This window comes from Zosterops lateralis (genome assembly GCF_965231275.1).
Source record: "Zosterops lateralis genome assembly, chromosome: 2".
Classification (NCBI taxonomy): domain Eukaryota; kingdom Metazoa; phylum Chordata; class Aves; order Passeriformes; family Zosteropidae; genus Zosterops; species Zosterops lateralis.
This window is the reverse complement of record NC_139763.1, coordinates 11,249,473-11,269,147: the sequence shown is the minus strand read 5'-3', so window position 1 is coordinate 11,269,147 and position 19,675 is coordinate 11,249,473. Positions and strand designations below refer to the sequence as shown.

At 35.6% G+C, this 19,675-nt stretch overlaps 1 protein-coding gene across 10 annotated transcripts in view; it reads right to left on the bottom strand.

Moving 5' to 3' along the window:
• DMD (dystrophin) overlaps positions 1-19,675 on the bottom strand; it is a gene marked incomplete at its 5' end in the record, with an annotated part of 1,168,120 nt that overhangs the window by 283,910 nt on the left and 864,535 nt on the right. For all 10 annotated transcript variants that reach the window (XM_083855614.1, XM_083855615.1, XM_083855618.1 and 7 more), the window contains one exon: positions 5,665-5,782. In XM_083855614.1, coding sequence (XP_083711740.1) covers positions 5,665-5,782 — 118 coding nt within the window. The remainder of the gene's footprint in view (positions 1-5,664; positions 5,783-19,675) is intronic.

Sequence of the window (19,675 nt, the reverse complement as noted above, 5' to 3'; positions counted from 1 at the left end):
TCTGAGGCTACCAAAAAATCTGTGCCATTCCTGCTGAAGAATATAACCAGAAGTGAGAAATAGTCACCCTGTAGTCTCAAGGCCTTTTTGGGAGGACTACACCACCTGAAGCAGGCAGCTGAGATCTTGCCCTTGGTCCACTGAACCACATTTTAGTATATGCAGCCTGAGAAGTTATAGATAACTGGAATTCTCCAATCATTCGGATGTTTCTGAGGCATGTTATCACTCATTCTTAAAGGACAACTCTCCCCAGCATTCCAAAATAACTTCCTACTCCTTCTTAAAATGTCCCATGACTTTGTTACAGGTCCTACAGCAGCAAACGTGTGCCAAGGAACAGGTTTCAAACTCTATATTCTTCTCAGTACCATTTTACCCATTTCAGAGCTCTAGTTTTATCTTGTTATAGACATTTTGTTAAAAATAAAAATGTTTCTCCCTTGTTTTGCTTCTATGGCGTAAAGTTCTCATGGGAAAAGCAAGCTGTCAGCTGTAAACTGCTGCATCAGGATGATTAATAAACTGCATGTGTATGACATAGGAAATTCGAATTCTTGAAATGTTCTTCAAAATGTGGAATTCAGAGAATAGACTATTGGGGTTTATTCAATAATTCAGCTTAAAAATATCCACAAGATAACTGGAAAACCATATACAAATACAGTTTTCTCTTATGCTTTTCTTTTTTGGTCTAGGCAGCTGGGGGGTTTACTGCTGGATGGCAAATCCCAGATTGTAGGAATTTGTTTTTTCAAGTGGTAAACTCATCATTTATATTCAGTAGCTCTAAGAGAAAACCACATGGATGGCAGTACAGTGGAAATGGCTATTTTATTAAGATGTCGAGAACAACAGTACAGCTGTAATTCACTGTGGAATTTCCATATATTTTGTTGTGAAAGAGATGACAAGCTGATGATTTTGCCATAAAACTGTCAAATACAGCAAACTACTAAATAAAGGAATTTTTATGTGGTGGCACAGAGACATTCAGACTCTCCAGATTAGTTCAAATGCAGCTCTGCTAACAACCAATTATAGCATATATGTTTTCTTCAAAAATCCCAAAACTAACCAACAACAAAAAACAAACACAAACAAACAACAAACCACAAAACCAAAATACCTCCTCTAAAGGCATAGTCTATAAATTATTCATATACTTGTGGACTTGTTTTCTAAAGCTGTCAAAGAAAATTTCAAAGGGAATAATTTTGTCCCAAAATATCATTCTTTATCAAAATAGTCTTCACTGAAATTCTTGTATTTATTGCTTTTATTGCTATTATTTATGAATTTAAAGTAAAAAGAATTAATTACCCTATCAAGTGATATTTTGAGAGTACAACCTACACAAAATTGCTAAAGAAATATGTTTTACTTTGATTTATAATCTTGAAAGAGAGATTACTTAGTTACTAAGAGATTATTTCTTCATACTCTTTTATAAATATGAATTTCCATACTACCTCGATCACTTACACAGCCAGAAAACACATTACAAAATTGGGATGTAAATTACTAGCAAAGTAAAACCAGAGAAAATTTATGCACTGTTACCTCTTGCACGTGAGTGAATGCAATAGTAGGAAGGCCTGCTGTTTAAAGTTTCTTATATTCCCAGGATCTAGGAAGATCTAACATAGTCTTTGTAATTGCTTTGGTATTTCTGATTGTGAGACTGTAAATTTATTATCTCTCAGTATTTCTATATTGAATTCTTACCAACTTTGGGTAGTCATACGTAAGGACTGATGGAAAAAAAGTAATTTTCAAAGTTTAATTACTTTTTTAAATTCCAAGTTACTTATAAACTCATTCATTTTAAAGAAGCAACATTTTCAGCAGCATTAAAGCAAAGTATTTTGGAGCTGTGATGCATTATGGAGAGAAAAATGTTATTGTACAGCATATGGTTCTGTTAGAACAGAATGCCTCTGCGTTAAAAGAGCAGAAATGTATGTTGCTTTTTCCCACAACTCTTCCTCAAGACTAAATGTAATTATTATTCTTACATATTCTCAAGTGTGTAAGTTGTAAACAAACTATGATTTACATAGAATACAGAGAGATTTAAATATAACATCCTGTAAATATAACACAAGCTTTACTTTATCGAGCCAAGGTCTTTTCATGTGGTATAGATCCAGCAGTTTCATGCAGATAATGAAATAAGGGGTAGAAAAAAGTTCATAGTAAAGAATTCAATTTAAATGAGCTTATCTTTAACTTAAAAGAGCTTATCTTTAACTACTGTTTTTACTTCATAAGAAAGACTGAATCTATGCAATACTATGACAACTCTGTTGAAAAAAATCTCTTTATTATAGACTTCTTTTGCAATTCATCATGGATATTTTCTAACAAATGTATTTTGATTTTTTCTATTTTGTGTAACGTTTATCTTTTATAAATACTTTAAAAAGGAAATAAAGTTTCTGAATATATTTCAAAGTTAAACTTTAATAAAATAACATACATATTTCTTTAAGAAGAGTGACTTAAGAGTTAGCAATGTTAGCACAGAGTCCAGAACCTTCAGGGTTTAATTTCAGTCGATGATACACTGATCCATCCTGTGATGAAGAATGCAGTTAACTCTACTCTTGTAGAGTACCTGATTTACCATTTATAATATATCCTGTCAGTGATATTGGCCAGGTGGTTGTGGTGGGGTTTTACTAGTACCTTAATAGCAAATGTCAAAGAACAACATATTCATACAAATTATCTCATCTCATCTTTTCATTCCCCAAAGTGTGAGATGCCGTGCTTCAGCCCAGGGAGTGCACTAGATAAAGTCAAGTCTATCAGCTCCTCTCAGGGCATTGAAGCCCATCACTCCCTTTCCTTCATGATGGGATCTGATACTGCGGGCCCCTGGCAGTGTGACATTACAGCAGGCTGCTTGTGAGGGTGGTACACAGCTGCTGCAGGGGAGCACCAATGTGTCAATGCTCACGTCATGAAACAGAATAGATTAAATGTGTACTCATAACTGCTAAAACATAACCATGGTAACCTATTTGTATTCATGAGGATGGCAAAAAACTCAGGAAATAGAAAAGAGTCTGTGGATGAGGTATTCAAGGAGGACTTGCAGCAGGATCTTGGTGCAAGGTACAGGTATAAGAGAGTGGAAACCCTCAAAGGCTTTGAGGAATACACAAACCTCTGCAAGTGGAGTAGGTTCTCCAATACAGGGCTCAGTTCTGGCTGTGAACAAGATTCCCAGGAATGGACTTGGGGACAACACACTGGGTGCAGTAGGCTGAATTCAGTATGTGCTGGAGGATAAGGCAAAACACCTGCAGTAGGTGAGAGCACTGTACAGGACAGGAGTGCAGTAGGTGAGAGCACACAGCTGGAGCCACCCAGCTGGGATGGGAATAAGGAGGATCCCTATTTCAGCACAGGATCCCTATTTTCAGCATTGTGAAGGGGTGGGAGAGGTGAACTACAGAGGTAGCTGCAGCCAGAACACGTGGATCCTGTCTATACAGGTATTCAGCACACCTAATTCAAACCAAACAGAGCAATCTCCAACTTCATATACACAAAAGGAGAAAAAAAAAATCAAGCAATAAAAAAATATAAAAATTACTGGTTTTCTTTAGAAGTATTTTAGATGAGAGTATGTCAAATATGGCAAATATTCAGAAATACCTTACGTGTCACATTGTAAAGTCCTAGCATCTTTGTATCCCCCAAAATATCATGATCTCCTTAAAATATAAAATAAATCAGTACCTCCTGAGTAGTGTTTAGTATTACCAGAATTGCCCAGAGATAAATGAACTAAGCATGAAAAACCTTCATGGATCTCGTCTGCTGCCTCAGAAAACTGGACCAAAATGGCTCTGATCATACTCCAAGGTGTACTTGAAAGTACATTAAGGGACATGACCTGTATCTACTGCATCATAAATTGCACTTTTGTAAACAAGGATATTGACAGTTTCAGAATAGAAAATTAATTCCTAAATCATAGTTAAACTAAATTTTTATACTTAAAGTTCAAAAGTAACCAATAATTGTGGGAATTCTTAGAGATAAAAAACTAAGAAATCATCATGTAAAACGTATTTAACACTCTATTAGCCACAGACACAAGCTGTAATATAGTTGAGCTACCACATACTCATTCATGATTTACAGTCTGATAGCTGCTCTCATTTGCGGTATGAGAAAGAAATATTTAATCTCTCTTAATCAGCAAATTCACTTAAAGTGAAGTGCAGTTTTCCAAAAGAACAAAATTTAGTTATGCATACAATTCACATGAGGGTATATAGGAACTCTTCTTGCATTTTTTCAAAGTCTACAATTCTTAACTTCAGAAGACTTGTATCACAATTAAAAATTAAAACATACTACAAAATATTGATGGGAGTAATACATGTGTTGGTTTTAAATAAGCACTGTAAAGTTAAAGTATATGTACACAATTTATGAGAATTCAAATTAGTAGGTGATTCTAAAATTAACTTGCATGTCCAACAGGAGTGGGTTCTTATGTAATATATAACCATTACCCCTTTCTTCTCAAATTTTAATTAAGCCATAAAGCTTCTCCTTCTCTAAGTAGCATATTTCAGTAGCAGTTTAACAATGTCGTTGCACAGAGGATATACTCTGAATAGCACTTACATGTGTGACTACCAACAATGTAGTCCAAACATGCATTTTGATTTGTACATAGTATGGAATGTACTTACCTGATGGGATAAAAATAAAGAGATAATAAATATATAGATATATTAAGTTTGTAATTATGGGGATAGAAAAATTTAGCCCACATTTGTACCCGCATAGTCATCAGCAAGCTCTGGTCTCCAGGCCAGGATATACAAAAATGTTCACATCGACCTAAAATGAATTGTGTCTGTCCACATGCAAAGTACTTGGTCTGGGTCTTCTCTAAGCTCCATAGCACCTTGAGGATCATAAAAAAATCAATTTTTCTTAGTTTCTAGTCCTGAGAACTAGGAGATAATAACTGAAGATATACAGCAATTCATCACAAGGGTTGCTTCTATTAAATGACCTTGAGAGTGTGTTACATCCTATAGCAAGGGATGTAAGGACATGCAAGCTGTCAAGAGTGACAACACTCTGTCTTCTATAAACTTCTTCTAAAACTTAATCCACTAAATTTTCCACCTTAGACACAGCTAGTTGGTTAAATCTGGAAAGGGAAAACAGAACTGAAGAAATAATACAGAGTAATGCAGAGCATCATCAGACTTGTGCGTCAGCTGAGGGGAGATGAAAGAAGAGCCTGCAGCTGTACTACGGGGGATGGAATTGAAAGCTTCTTACAAGCCTGTGGCTATACTCTGTGAATTCTTTCTTTTTTTCTCCCTGTGTAAGAATAAATGTATTTCTTTATTTTCAGTGCCCACATTCTGTATTTTGTACAATGTCCTTCACTGTGAAGACAAGCAATATGAAGTTATAAAAAATCTGAAATATGGGGTCACTGTCTTTCACTGACATTTCTTCTCTAGGCAGTTTGGAAAATCTGTGTGAGAATTGTCACCTGTTCAAACACTCCTTCTAATGGCAAAGGCATAAAGTATCTGCAGAATGCTATGCTTATCAGATAGAACATTTTCCATGTTTGCTGAAGTGCCAGATGATAGCAGAATCACCACTTACTGCGGTCAGTAATTATTGTCCGGGCCTCTTGATTGCTCGTCTTGTTTTTTAGATTTTGTGCTGCAGTTATTAGTTCATCCAGCTGGGGACGTCTTTGCTCCAGATCCTGTAGTATTGCCTAGTTGAACACAAATTCAAAAATAAAATAAAGAAAAAAGCATAAAGAGCTTTTGAGAAGACCACATAAAGGGACATTTTTTGTGCAAACTTGACTAAGCAAAAAGATTGTTTGCTGTTTCAAATAAGACACTGAATTTAGTCTAGACCTTCTAAATGTGGTTGTTATTAATTTAAAAATACCAATTATAACTTGCACTAATAATTTTAAAAGAACCTGTAAAACTAGATACAAAGTAGTAATCATTATTCATTTTTAACACGTCAGGTTGTGCAGGATAAGCTATTCTCCTCTATAAAGCTATATAGAAGGGCATTATTTTTCTATATTATCTGATATTTAACTGTGCATTTTAAAAAGAAGATATAATGGTTTACATTCTGGCCAGATTAGGCAGGGTTTTCCTATTAACTCACAATGTCTAATAAATTATGTTTATTTTTTAATACTTCACAACTGTTTAATTATTATCTATTGGTGAAAACCCAGTGTAAGACTGTTAATGTCTCTTTTTCTGTCCTCAGTTCTTACCTAGCAGAAAAATAATTATCACTCACAATAATTTATATGCTACTCAAACCAATATATAAAGCCCAGTCAATCTGACTAGAAAGTAAGAAGTGGATTTAGAGTTTTTCATCGGGAAAAACAAGAACTTCATGGTATTTAGAAGGCAAGAAAAGCTATAATAAAATAAGTTTAGATAGAATGAAAATGAAAACTCAAGGTAAGTAAGACATATAAGATTTATGCACATATTTAATTATTTTGAAGGATTAGTGAAGAGCAAACAAGGAATCAGTACAATAATTTCTCAGATGAGAAGCATCCAAGTATGTCTTTAAAAGACATTGACCAAATTCAGACACTTCAGCTACCTCTTGTGGAGTTTCCAGAAAAGATTCTGATTATATTTCCCAGTATTAAGATTGGAAGTAGCAATACTTATTACAAGACTATGGACAAATTACTTTCATTCTGCCTACAATTTTTAGTCATCAGAACAGAGCAGTGTGCCATCAGACAGTTAGAAGGTACACTTTAACAGATATCAAGCTGGCAAAAAAAGGCCAGAGAAGGATTTCTATTTTTAGGCCAGCTACAGTCACTGGTTGGATATTCTGTTAGTATTCTCACCTGCCTGTTGGGAGTATTTTATTGTCATAAAAGTCTCCTCTTCTTAAAATGTTTTTGCTCTAAATAATCATACTTGATTTTAAAAAGCTGTTATTCAGTGACTGTTCTGGATAGAAAAGACCTATGATTGTGATCTTAAATTTGACCCTCCAGCTTCAGACTACAGTTACATAATTTCCACCAAGTTGAAGGTTACAAAGAAAAGACCTAATACCATTTTCTGTTGAATAAGATTAATAAAAGAGGATAAGAATATAGCTTTCAGTAACTACAGCATATACTATCAAAGCAAACTAAAAGCTCCACGCAGAGTTTCATTTTGTTCAGTTACAAACATTTTAGGGGAAAAAAAAGGATAATTTTCAAGATACACATCTTGCTACACCCTGTGAAATTCTTGCTTTTAACTTCTGTATCAGGTCTTTGAAAATCCGTTATAACTGGCTTTCTAAAGTCATGCCCAAAAGTTTGGATGTTATTTTTTTCACTTGTATACTGATTGAGTTGCAGAGACATGCAGTTAAAACAGCAGCTTGCATAATTAAGCAAAGAAATTTCTCATTAGAAGTCTGTCCTTAGCAAAAGAAATAAAATTCTACTTGATGCCATTACTATCTCTAGATATCTATGTGCCTTCCAAACTCCATTTTCTAAGAAGACAAGTTGATGAGTGACATGAATTTTATAATGGGGAAAGGAGTCCCAGTGCAGTTGAACATCTGTATTGCACATATTGCCAAAATGGACAGTGCAGAACAACACTGAAACACACACAACAGGCTCAGATAATTCTGTGGCTTCCCTTTCTCTCCCCTTCCCTACCTAGAAAATGTTTAGAAGAGGAAAAGCAAATTAAGTCATTCTACAATCTTGTGCCAACAGTGACTCTCTTTCCTAAAGTTTCCTAAATATAATTTTATACTGGAATATTCAAGCAGAGTGATTTATCTGATCCAGCCTGAGTCTTCAAGTAGAAATTAATGCTGTATTTTTACCACTATTAAAGAAAGCTGCTGCTATGTGTTTCATGTAGTAAGAAATGAAGCACTAGTAAGGACAGCTCAGAAAGGATTTGATCAGTACCAAAATTAGGAAATGGAGTTGATCTGTGCCCAAGGGCTCACAGAAGAATTTACCCCCAAGACCCATCTGAAATTCCTGAACTGGACATTCAGGAAAACTAGAAATGCCTCTTTCAAGTGCATCTTGCTAGTTCTGCTGTTTCCTTGGGATATAAAAATCTCATCCCTATATGGATTGTATGGACAGCCTTCCCTCTGCCATTTAATGTGAATAAATTATTTTCTTCTGGATGCTCAAGAGCGTATTTTTGAAAGGTCAAGAAGGACCCTCTTAAACTCTTAACACTATAAACAGATGTGAAGATTCTTACACCTTTCATAAGACAATAATACATAATTATAAAACAAACTCCTTTTCTTATCCTTAGAAAAAGCAGCATTTTTCAAATAAATATGTTTTCCTTGATTTAATGCAAAGTGTCTGAGAACTTTACTCAAGCAATGTCCTATTTTATTCAGCAGAATTTAACTAATTTGAATTACAAAATTGTTACAATGTTTATTGGTCTAGTTTTACCAGTCTGTACAATCTTAAAGACTTTTCAAATACATGTTCCACATGGTATCTATGTGTCTGTCCCAAACCCTGATGGAAATTTGGATAAAAGTAGCTACTAAAATACATACTTTCTAACTCTTCCTGTGATCCTGTAGCATGAAAATAAACAACACTTGAGCTCCACTTAAAGTGTTATCATATTCAGAAAAATATTCTGTGACTGGATAAACTGATCATATAAGCTGATTTTGTTGGTTAATAAAAATACAGTTAATTATGCTAGGAAGAAACTGCTTTGAAGAATACAAACTAAAAAGACCAATAAGCATGATTTTGGGGAAAAATTAAAATCGAATAGCTTTAAAGTATTAGCTGAATGATCTAAAACAAACAAACAAAATCCCCAAAAACCAAAATCAGAAGCAATTATTATCTGGAGATGCTTTTAAAAACTTTTACGAATTCAGCCAAGTATTTAAGGTTGTAAAGCAATCCTCAACAGAAAACTAAGTGGAAACTATTAGAAGTTACTGTTACAACAGCCATAGGAATAAAAACTCATTAATAGTGGCACCCTGGTGGAGACACAGCAGATGCAACAGACCAGATGCCTCTGATTTGGAATGTCAGCACACGGAAACAAATGTGCTATATAAAAATGGGTAATACAGAAATGAAAGTTATAATTAAACTACTTTCAAAATAAATGAAACAGAAATCTATCCAATTCCCATTAGATCACCAAAAGTACAAGCACAATGACTTAGGGAGTCAGTTAAACGAAAAGTTGTGGGTTTTTTAATAAACAAATTCTTTTGCACACATTTCGTCTCTACCGACACTTTTCTAGTGCTCTGTAAAGGTACAAAAATGCATTCTCCAGAACATTATAGAACATATTTCAATCAAGAAATTTCGTTTAATTATAAATGTAACTCCACATGAGTAGGTCAACAGTGAAGGACCACTGACATGCATGGTTGTATAAACACATCTTTAAACCCCAAAAGAGCTCTTCTTTTTCTTCCATATATCTATGAATACCAACATAATGATGCTTGGTGACAACACAGTAATGTTAATGCATGATAATGAGTAATGAGATACAGCCATCCAACCTACCTAGAATTTGTTAGAAAGTGATGCTATTCACTTTTAACAATCTTTCCACATTTGCGGACAGCAGCTGCTCAAAAGAAAAATCCAATTTTCAGGTTCCTAACTTTTATGATTTTTTTACACAAAATGGGTGTTGAGGTATGGAACAAATTGTTCAAGTCAGTAACTGAAATAACTTGCATAAAAATTGCTAAAAAATAAACTGACAAACTGAAACAGGTGAAGTGTGACAAATTCTTGGTGGGACTGCAAGGTTTGAGACCGAGAATTAAAATATTTTCTAGCTTTACAATATGCAGCCTGCATATTTGTCACTCTGGCCATTCTAGTTTCTATAAAAGGATTTTTAAATCTATCCAGTGTTTCTTTTATTTTTTTTTTTCCTCTTTCCTTTTTTCCTTGACTTTATGGCAAGTGTTATCAAAATGGAATAGCTGAATTCCAGGATGGTATTGAGACTTACACATTCAATTAATCATTTCCTAGTGCTGATTATGGGTGTTCACTATCTGAAGAAACTTTTCCCACACCAAAGCCAGGACTTTTCATTTCCTTTTGGTGAACTCAAACATAAGAGCAAGAGTTAAGGTTGCTGCTTACACACCCCCAGTCAAATATAGCTTGTTATCTGTTTTATGCTAAGTATAAGAATGCTATTAGTGAGTGATCAAAAAATTATATTTGGGCAAAACAGCAATTTAGAAGATTTTTGCTCTTCCATGTTAAGAGCAAGCGGGAAGCACTTTTTGCCATTAACAACCCATGCCTGAAGATTAAGACTTCACAACTGTTTGGGATGATGTTTGGATGACTCCCAACCTTGTTTAATGAAATGAACCAGTGAACAACAAGAGAACGAGTGGATGATTACTATGAGAATGTAAGGCAGAAAAAAAATATATTTCTTATCCTATGAAACTATTTGCTCCTCTGAACTAACTTACCATGAGATCCTCAAAAAAAGCTCAATTCCATTAAATAGTTGTTGAGGAAATTATTTGCTCATCTTTTGAAAAAAATTTAAACTCTAAAGCTTAAATTTAAACAAAAAATGAACTGATACCTTCCAAAATGTATAGTCAAGGCAACTTTTACTTAAAACAACTAAGTTTCTTGTGGCTGATTGGTTCTTTAAATATAATGTGTTATATACACATACCTAGAAAGAGAGAAAGCTTTGGAAAAACTTGCTAACAATTTCAGAAAATGCAGATATGCAACACCTACAATTCATTTGCATAATAAAATTGGCTTTGTTAAGATATTCCTCCCAAGCACAATTTGAATTTGTTTTCTTGTCACTAAGCAGGAAGAGAACATGAGCAAAAATGGCCATTTACATACTCTCTATATTTAAACATAAAATTACAAAACAATGAAAGCAATATAATGCAGAGGAGTTTTATCTTTTGAAACAACTTTTCTTTTGACCATTAACTGTTTATTGTTTTCCCTCCAAAGCATGCAGTTTTAGTAAAATATGAGAATGAAGGGTAGCTATTTAGCCATGTTGACAGCTGATTGGTGCCTGTCAGTGAAATCTTTACACAACTAGAACTTTAACAGACTAGACACGATGAATTTGATTTTTCCTGAGTGCTTTATGCAGTGCAAGTTTTCCTAAGCAAGTTTTCCTTTGATGTCCACTTAGGGCTACCTCAAGAACCTCAAGAACTGCCTCAGCAGCTCTCATTTCTGTCTAAGAGAATATGCAGCTCCATCAGTGATGCTGGGGGAAGTTACTAGTGACAGCTTATCAGCTGTTGCATGAGATGCATGAAAAAGCATGACAGAACTTTTTGTGTGGTTTTATGTTTTTTTGTGACAATCATTCATTCAGTTATGTTGGTGTCATGGTGAATGTTCCTTTACAACTTAGGAAGCCCAGGTCATGCCAGGAGGTTATGACAGCAAGGTGTGCAACATGCTGTACACTAATCAAACCGAACAGAATGGTGAGTACTTAATTTGAGACTCCATGTGTTTAACAAAAAGGATTGTGATGGTAAGCTAAGGTAAAATTTAGCTAAGTAAAAATTAAGGTGATGGTGGTGGGAGCTGGGATAACTCTCATCCTCCCTCTCACCCTGCTCCCCATTTGTCTGCAGGAAAGGACTCTGGAAGCAGATCAAGAGGATCAAACTATCAGCAGCTTGCTCATTATAACTGAGATGCTTTGATGGACTGCACTGGAGTCCATCCAGCATACAAGATGGAGAAGATAGAGAGGAGACCAGAAAAAGATTGCAGTTTAACATGGCTTGTGAATGGATCATTCTGCGATAAAAGGAATTTGCTCTATTATAGCTATTTCCAGGAAAAAAAAAAAAAAAAGAAATAAAGCTAAAGATGTATCTGTAACAAGTAGAATAACATTTAAAGATTTGGGTGTTTGGCTATAATGAGATCCATTCCAGTAGAACACAGTGATAAATCACATATAAGAACTGAAGACTTAAACAGGATTAAAGCTCTAACAGTAAATCTGATATACGTGAACTGTGTATGGAATTACAGCCTCTTGCCCCCAAACAATGTTGCTGTCCAATATTACTTTTTCTTGCAGTCAAGTATGAGCATTTAAACACATACTCAAACCAGGCAAAACTATTCCAGGGTTTCTGATGTCCTTTCATCCCACTAAATAACTTAATGGATGGGAACTGGTGTAAAGAGCTACAGAGCTTCCCCAGTTTCTGTATCAGTCAGCAGAACTGAAATCTCTCAGTGTACAGCTGCCATTTGTGGAATGTGAATTTGCAAAATTTACTACTTTATTTATTCTTTATAACCAACAGTTTTTCAAATTAAGGGCTTTTCCAATGCACTTAACAAATGTGTATTACCAAGAACACTGAGGGCAGATGTTCTGTTTTTCAAGGATTCAGCTTCAGTCTTTTCTTTACTGTTTTTTTTTGGTTTTGGTTTTTTTTGGGTTATATACTTATTAGTTCTAGAAGCAAAATGATATGGAGTAGACATAATTTTATGTTATGAATATAAGAAAACAAACATATTTTTTTGCTTTTTTATTTAAGAAAAAAATTAAAACATTTATGGAGAAGGAAAGCTAATAGCTTGACTAAATATGATCTACAAATTATCCAATTTTATAGGGAAATTATTAGATTGAATGAATTTCACGCTTAAAAAAACCCCAAAAAACACAGAAGGACTTCCTTAGTTTCTACTGAGTTGTCTGGAAATTTTTGATTATTTTTATTGGAAGGTTTCTCCAGTAATAGCAAGTGAATAATAAGAGAATAAAATGGATTGGAACAACATAAGTTGACAGGTGAGTTTTCCTTTAGAACCTTAGGAAACCAGATATTTTTCTCAAAAAAACAAAAGTAAACCAAAGAAAGAGGATTTATTCTGCTTTTTTTTTTTGCTTTGCATTTGAAAAAGAAAACAAAAGCTGTTACACAATTTTTTCTAACAATGGACTTATTATTCTTGAATTTTTTCTCACAATGAGCTTATTATTTAGCTCTGTGTGTGTAGGTAGGGGACTGGGGAAAGGAAAAGTGTTTCTTATTTACCCTATCTAAAAAGAAATGTTGGAATAATTCTGAAATAACTTTAGCCTAACTCTAGGCAGGTGGATCTTTATTCATATCCCATTGTCATGCCAAAAGATGAAGTTACAAGCCTGTTACTTAAACTTTTCTGGTATATTTAGACAGATTTTACTCTCAGAAGCACACTTTCCTTTATTTTGTCTCTATTTTTATTGCTTTTTTTGGTTATGTTTGTTTCTTTGTTTGATTTACTTCTAGTTATTACTTCTCCACATCTTTGTTGCTATGTACTTAATTACAGTCAACAATAATACAGAAGGTAAAGGTGAAAACCTGAAAAATTCTGATGCTCATATTTCATTAACAGCAAAGGAAGGAAGGAAATGTATATATAGCTCCCTCAGCCTTTCCTCATCAGAGGGATGCTCCAGACCTTTCATCATCTTTATTGCCTCCCCCTTTACCCACTCCAGGAGCTCCAGGTCTCTCCTGAATGAGGAGCCCAGAACTGAACCCACACACTCATCTCACTGGGGCTGAGCAGAGGGGCAGGATCAACCCCTGACCTGCTGGCAGAGCTGCTCCTAAGGCACCCCAGGCTACCTTCTTGGCCACAAGGGCACACAGTGAGAGCAGGTTTGTCATTGACAGTGGATGCCTTCTCCTCTAGAAAATATTTAAGGGAACGGGAATAGGCAGCACCTGTCCCTCCTGCATTTCCAGTGAATATCTTTTGACATGCTGGTGGAGAACACACACCTGTCAGATTAAAGCACATATTCACAAGAGGCCGGTGAAAGAGGGTTTACTCCAAAGATGGGTACTAGATTTTAAATTTCTGCAGAGTAGGTTGGAAGGGCTCCTATTCACAGGCAAAAGCCAAACCAGAGGAGCACAGCAAACAGCACTGCTGTAGAGCTGAGCAGCAGCACAGCTGGGCAGGAGTGTCCAGGCTCTGCTGCACCTACATTATGCAACTATGCCTCATTTTAGACTTTTCTGTCATTTTATGGTGCTGCCCCCTGGTTAATATATCTTGCTTCAGAGGGTAAATTTGCTCATGCTAGAAGCTACTGAAGATAATTTCCTGATAATACAGTAATTATTAACTATGGAAACAATAGCATTGAAAAGGTATATTGGCTGGAAATTAAAGATAATAGAGTTTAAACAGAAAAGATGTAAATTCTTATTAGCCAATATGTTTGAATACAGAGAAAATCACTAAAGAATTTAACAGACTATTAAAAGAACTCTTTAATTTTATTTTTTTTAATATTATTAGACAGTTTGGAAGAGCAGGAAGGTGAATCTCTATGTAAAATCCCATGGACTGGTTTCATATATAGTATATGAACATGTCCTTTCTGACCTTGAAATCTGTGATTCTGTGAGAAATTAGAAAAACAAAATTGAACTCCCCTATAATGCCAATTTTTTCTGAATTTTCAATGAATTTTCAACACCAGTTTCCCCTAATCAGTATCAGTCTTACTTGGTTCCCTCCCTCACACAGATATAATTTAAGTATATTTAATCAATTTCTGACAGAGAGCAGTGTTTAAGCATGAAGTTAAGCAAAGTACTGGAGCTATTTCTTGTTCAGACAAGAAGAACTCTTACTATGAACAGTTAATATATTTCTTCTATAAACATTGCTTGGGGCATAAGGTACAGACATTGATTAGTAGCTTGCAGAGGAGCCACACAATGCTACTCCAGTAGAAGAAAAAATTAACATTTTTCTTTTACAAAAAATACAGGTTTATTATCTGAATGGCAGTTTGTGGAATGAATCTGATATAAACGGAAAAGAAAGAATTACTGATAAAGTAGGCTGACACTACAATAATCAAAGCAGGAAAAAACAATTTGATTTTTATGTTTGTATATAGGCACATGGCAACGTGCGAGTAGGCATAGACGTGGATTTTACAGTGGGCCTTTGCAATAAAAAAGATGGAAGCAAATGAATAAAATTCCAAAATTAAGGACCTTCCTCCGATTTCTATTTTGTAATTGAGGAGTAACTGAGGGTAGAGGGGCAATAAGCTTGAGTATCACAATCTGGTCAAAACAGAGGAAGAGGATTTTTGGAGATAATATTACAACACACAACACATTTGACAATATGAAAATCAAACCGAAAATATTCTTCTCTGTTATCTTTGTTTGGAAACACTGACTTTTCTGCACAAACAATATTTTCTGTGTAGTGGAAAGTATTGTTTTGTTGTTTTATAGCTGCATTTCACTTGCTTTGGGGGAACAGAACTTGTTTTTTAGCCAAACTTTTTCCTGGGACACTGGAATGAAAATAGGTATAAAACTTGCAGTATATTTGTATGTGCACTGTGTATTGTATCTTGCAGTGTATTTTTATTTACACTTAGGTCCCATAACATTTGTAAAATATTATAGACACTTTATAGACAAGGTATTTCCACAGTTCCAGAAAGAAATAAACTTGTCACAAGGTTTTTGCTAGACAATTCTCATGTGCTTGCTCTCCCATGTACTACAAAAGATGGGCCTCAGTTTAACAACAAACTATACTGCACCCTGCTTTGTGTAAAAAAATTCTGACCATGTTCATAAATTCACTGTATGCAGTCCCATAATGGTGTCAGTTAGGCTGGAAAATTACTGAAGATGGAATGACTGTACATCACCCATTTTTCTAGTGCAGCTTTTCAACAGAAGAGGCTTTTTTTTTTTTTTTTTCTTCCCTTAAATTCACAGACTTCAATTCCTAAACCCAAGAGCCTGTGGCACTGGCTGCTACAACTCACTGGTAAAAACTGGTCATCTTTATCAGTTAATCCAACTTGATTTTCAGGTTTTCACTGAATGGTAATTTTCCAATGCCAATAAGGCATTTTTCCCATTAGTAGCACTGACACATACTTTGACATGAAGTACAGTACAGAGGGACACATAAAATCCTGGAATAATAACTTTCAAGCTTAACATTCCTGACAATTTGGCCTTACCTGATACATGATATTTTCACTTTTTACTCACTAAATTAGGAAGGTGCAGGAAAATGTCACCCCATATAGAGGATTATCTGAGGATTGACACAGTCAGTTCTCTGGGGTGGAGAAGCCAATTTAACTGGGAGGCTGTTATGATGCATCTGGACCCTGTCTCCCGCTCTCCCCCTCCCTGTTACCATAACAAAGTCAGTTACTGAAAGGCCATATTGGGAGGTGGAAACAAGAACTCTCAAATGTGTTATATTTTTAAAAATTAATGATTTGTATCTCCCTATGGAAATGCTAGATTGTGACAAGCAGTTCTTCAAGAGCTGAATCCTGGAAGGACTCCAGACTGAGGTCACTGGTTTTTGCAAATAGCAGCCTGCAAAACTTGGAGCTATTTTACAGTCTATGGAACTGAAAAATGTATCTATCTTGGCAAATTTTTCTTATTCAACTTTTTGACCTTATTCCTTCTTTTCTCTTAAAAATTATCACATATACATATGCAGACACACTTCTTTCCAGAGGCTTTTTCCACCAGACAGAAAAAGTAAGAGTTCTTTTTCTTGAAAGTTACATTTGCAAGCTTTTTTTTTTTTTTTTTTGTCAGCTATTAATTATTAACAAAAGAAAACTGATTTTAGGAATCAACCATTTCTTTTGCTTCTATTTTATCCCTCCAGAGTATCCTTCTAAATACCTTTATTCCAAGCACTAAAAAGTGAAAAGATGTAAATTGTAGCCATGTCCAAGGGGTTTGCAGAACTTTCTAGAAACACGGGCTGAAACAAGAATAAGCAACTGCACTAAGAAATAAAAGAGAAATATTACACATCAGACTGAACAGATGCCATTATCCTGTAGTGCTGATGAGCCAGCTAAAAGCAACATCAGTTTATTTATCCATGACAGCATAATATATTCCGGTTAAAAACAAAACAAACCCAACAAGTTTAGGAGATGTGCCTAAGCACGTCCTTATAGTCTGTATCAGCTGTTTCCTCCTAAAGGGTCTCAGGGCTATGGAGATGCCACTGGCTGACCATTTCCAGCTGGTACAGTAGTGGCACTGATGTCACCATGCCCCATGACCCCATTTTGCTCTCAGCCTCTGCCTCCTGCCAAGCAAGGTCAGAGAACAGGGACACAGCTCAAAGAAAAAAGAACAGAAGTAACCTGCCCATGGAAATAAAAAGAGCTGGGCTGCCTTACTGAAGGTGGGCAGGTGAGGAATGGAGGATGGCAGTTGGTGTACAGGTACCTGAAGTTACACATTGTCATTTTAATTAGAGTGAATGCCAAAGAAATGCAACACCAATAGCAGTGGTGTAGGACATTAACAATGTAGATGATGTGTGGTCAGTAATTTTTCATTTTTTTTTCTAACCAGATTCCTGAGAGTGGAATAGCTGCTGTGATATCATATTTTTTTTAGTAGTCTTAGATGTAGATTAATGTGTACAAAAAGATGTTTTAAATTCTTTGAATATGACCCCTTCAAAACAAAACAAAAATAACTGAAACTTAAAGGTAGTTCTGAAAAACTACGAGGACTGTAATAACTTTTAAAATTTTAGCTTCCTTTCAAACTTTAATTACTCACTGCTGCAGATGTGCAGGCATTAAGAGATAACAAATAATTATAACAGATTCACCATGTATGCCAAGGTTGTTCTCTGGAGGGTTAGCGGTTTATTGTTTTCTAATGCCACCGTAGATCAAAGGAAAATGTTTCACACTGTCTGCCACAGTGTAAGACATTGCATATGGAAATCAGATCATACAAGTTACTATCGTGGAGGAAAGTTCCCTACCATAAACAACTAAATTCATGTAAGAGCTACATTAGGAGAGTTTTCTATACTCGCACACAATTGCAGAGAATTGCTGGCTGAGGGCACGCTTATTGAATTAACTTCAAACTGAGTCTCGGTCCACAGATTAACAACCCCTCAAACCCTAAAAAGCCACAAAGCATGGGCATATTCATTACTCATATTGAAAAAAAAAAAAAAAAAAAAAAAAAATCAGTGACAGCATCATTAGCCCAAGATTTTGGCTGCCCAGACTCCAGAGTACTATTGAAAGTGGACATACATGCCCTGGGAGAGTGAACAGTAGCAGTAGTTTCTGGGCAGCTGTATCCACCCTGCTTCCTGAACCATTCACATCTCACCTTAGGAAGGTGAATGGCTCAGACTGAGCACAAGCTCAGTGTGTGAAGGCAGGTGTATGAAGAGTGGGAACAGCAGGGTAGAGGCCTGACATGGAGGAGTTGAAGGTATAGGAAGAGCAGTCATATGAAGGAGAGGAGCTAACTGATATTTGAGGTGCACACTCCAGAAAGGCAGTCAATCCTCAATTACCTACACAAGAGTCAGCCCCAGTTCTGGACCACATAACAACACAGAAAAGAAGACACTCAGATGATCCAGTAAAGGACTAGCTTAGGCCAGACAGACTTAACTAATGCACACAGAGTATGGTGTGAGCACAGCTATGTGATTTCTGGGGCCAGCTCAGCAGCACAGAGCCTTTCAGGAATAGTCTGAGTTAATGAGACCTGATGAACCTCACCTGACTGAAGGCAGAACCACTTACCTGTTGCTGCATCTGCTCCCCAGCTCTATCTCATTTAAAACAGCTGCAGTGAGCCTGTCTGTAATCCAGACACATCCACAATACTGCAGTACTACAACAGCTGTGTATGTATGTGTGTGCACAGGAGAGAAGGAGGTCAGAGTCAAGTCTCCATTGTTGCATATTCCATGTAATTTTCTTTAAAAAGGCACAGTGGGACTGGAACAACTTCATAGAGCAGCCTGAGGACACCTGCATTAACTGACCATAATCTAATCTTGCATGTATTTCCTACTATTCCTGTTGGAAAAATATTTTCAGATATTTGTTCACTCTTTCAACCTCAAAGTCACTGCTTAGTCAAGCTGTTGTTCAGAATTTGCTATTACAATCCTTCTAGCTACCTGATAATTTATTTTGATTTATTTTGATGGTAGTCTTCATTACATCTTCTACCAGGAAAAAATCAATGTATGTAAAATGTATATATGTATGCACACATGCTCACACACACATATATACATACAAGTAATATAAAATAGTAGCCAATATTTGGATAAGGACTACAACCCATCAGAGAGAGTCTAAACAGCTTTTTGCACTATTATCCACAGTGTTTGTTATCCCCTTATGGAAAAAAGAGTTTCAAACCTATAGCTCATTTCTCTTCTGTAATTTTATACATGATGAAGATTATTCCTGCAGATGCCATAAAGTCTGTAAACTTATTTTGCTTCAACATTTCTACCCAAACAGAATAAAGAAGTCACTGAAACTTTTGAAGTGATAGTCTGAAAAAAGGTTTGTTCTAGCACTAATACTTATGTTAACAGCTTCAGGGCAGAAGGTCTCTATGTGAAAGACAATAAACAAACAATGCTAACTTTGTTATTGGTGTGACATTGTTCTTATCTAACTCAATATGAATTCTGATGTGACAGCTCATGAATTTCAGCTATAATACTCAGAAA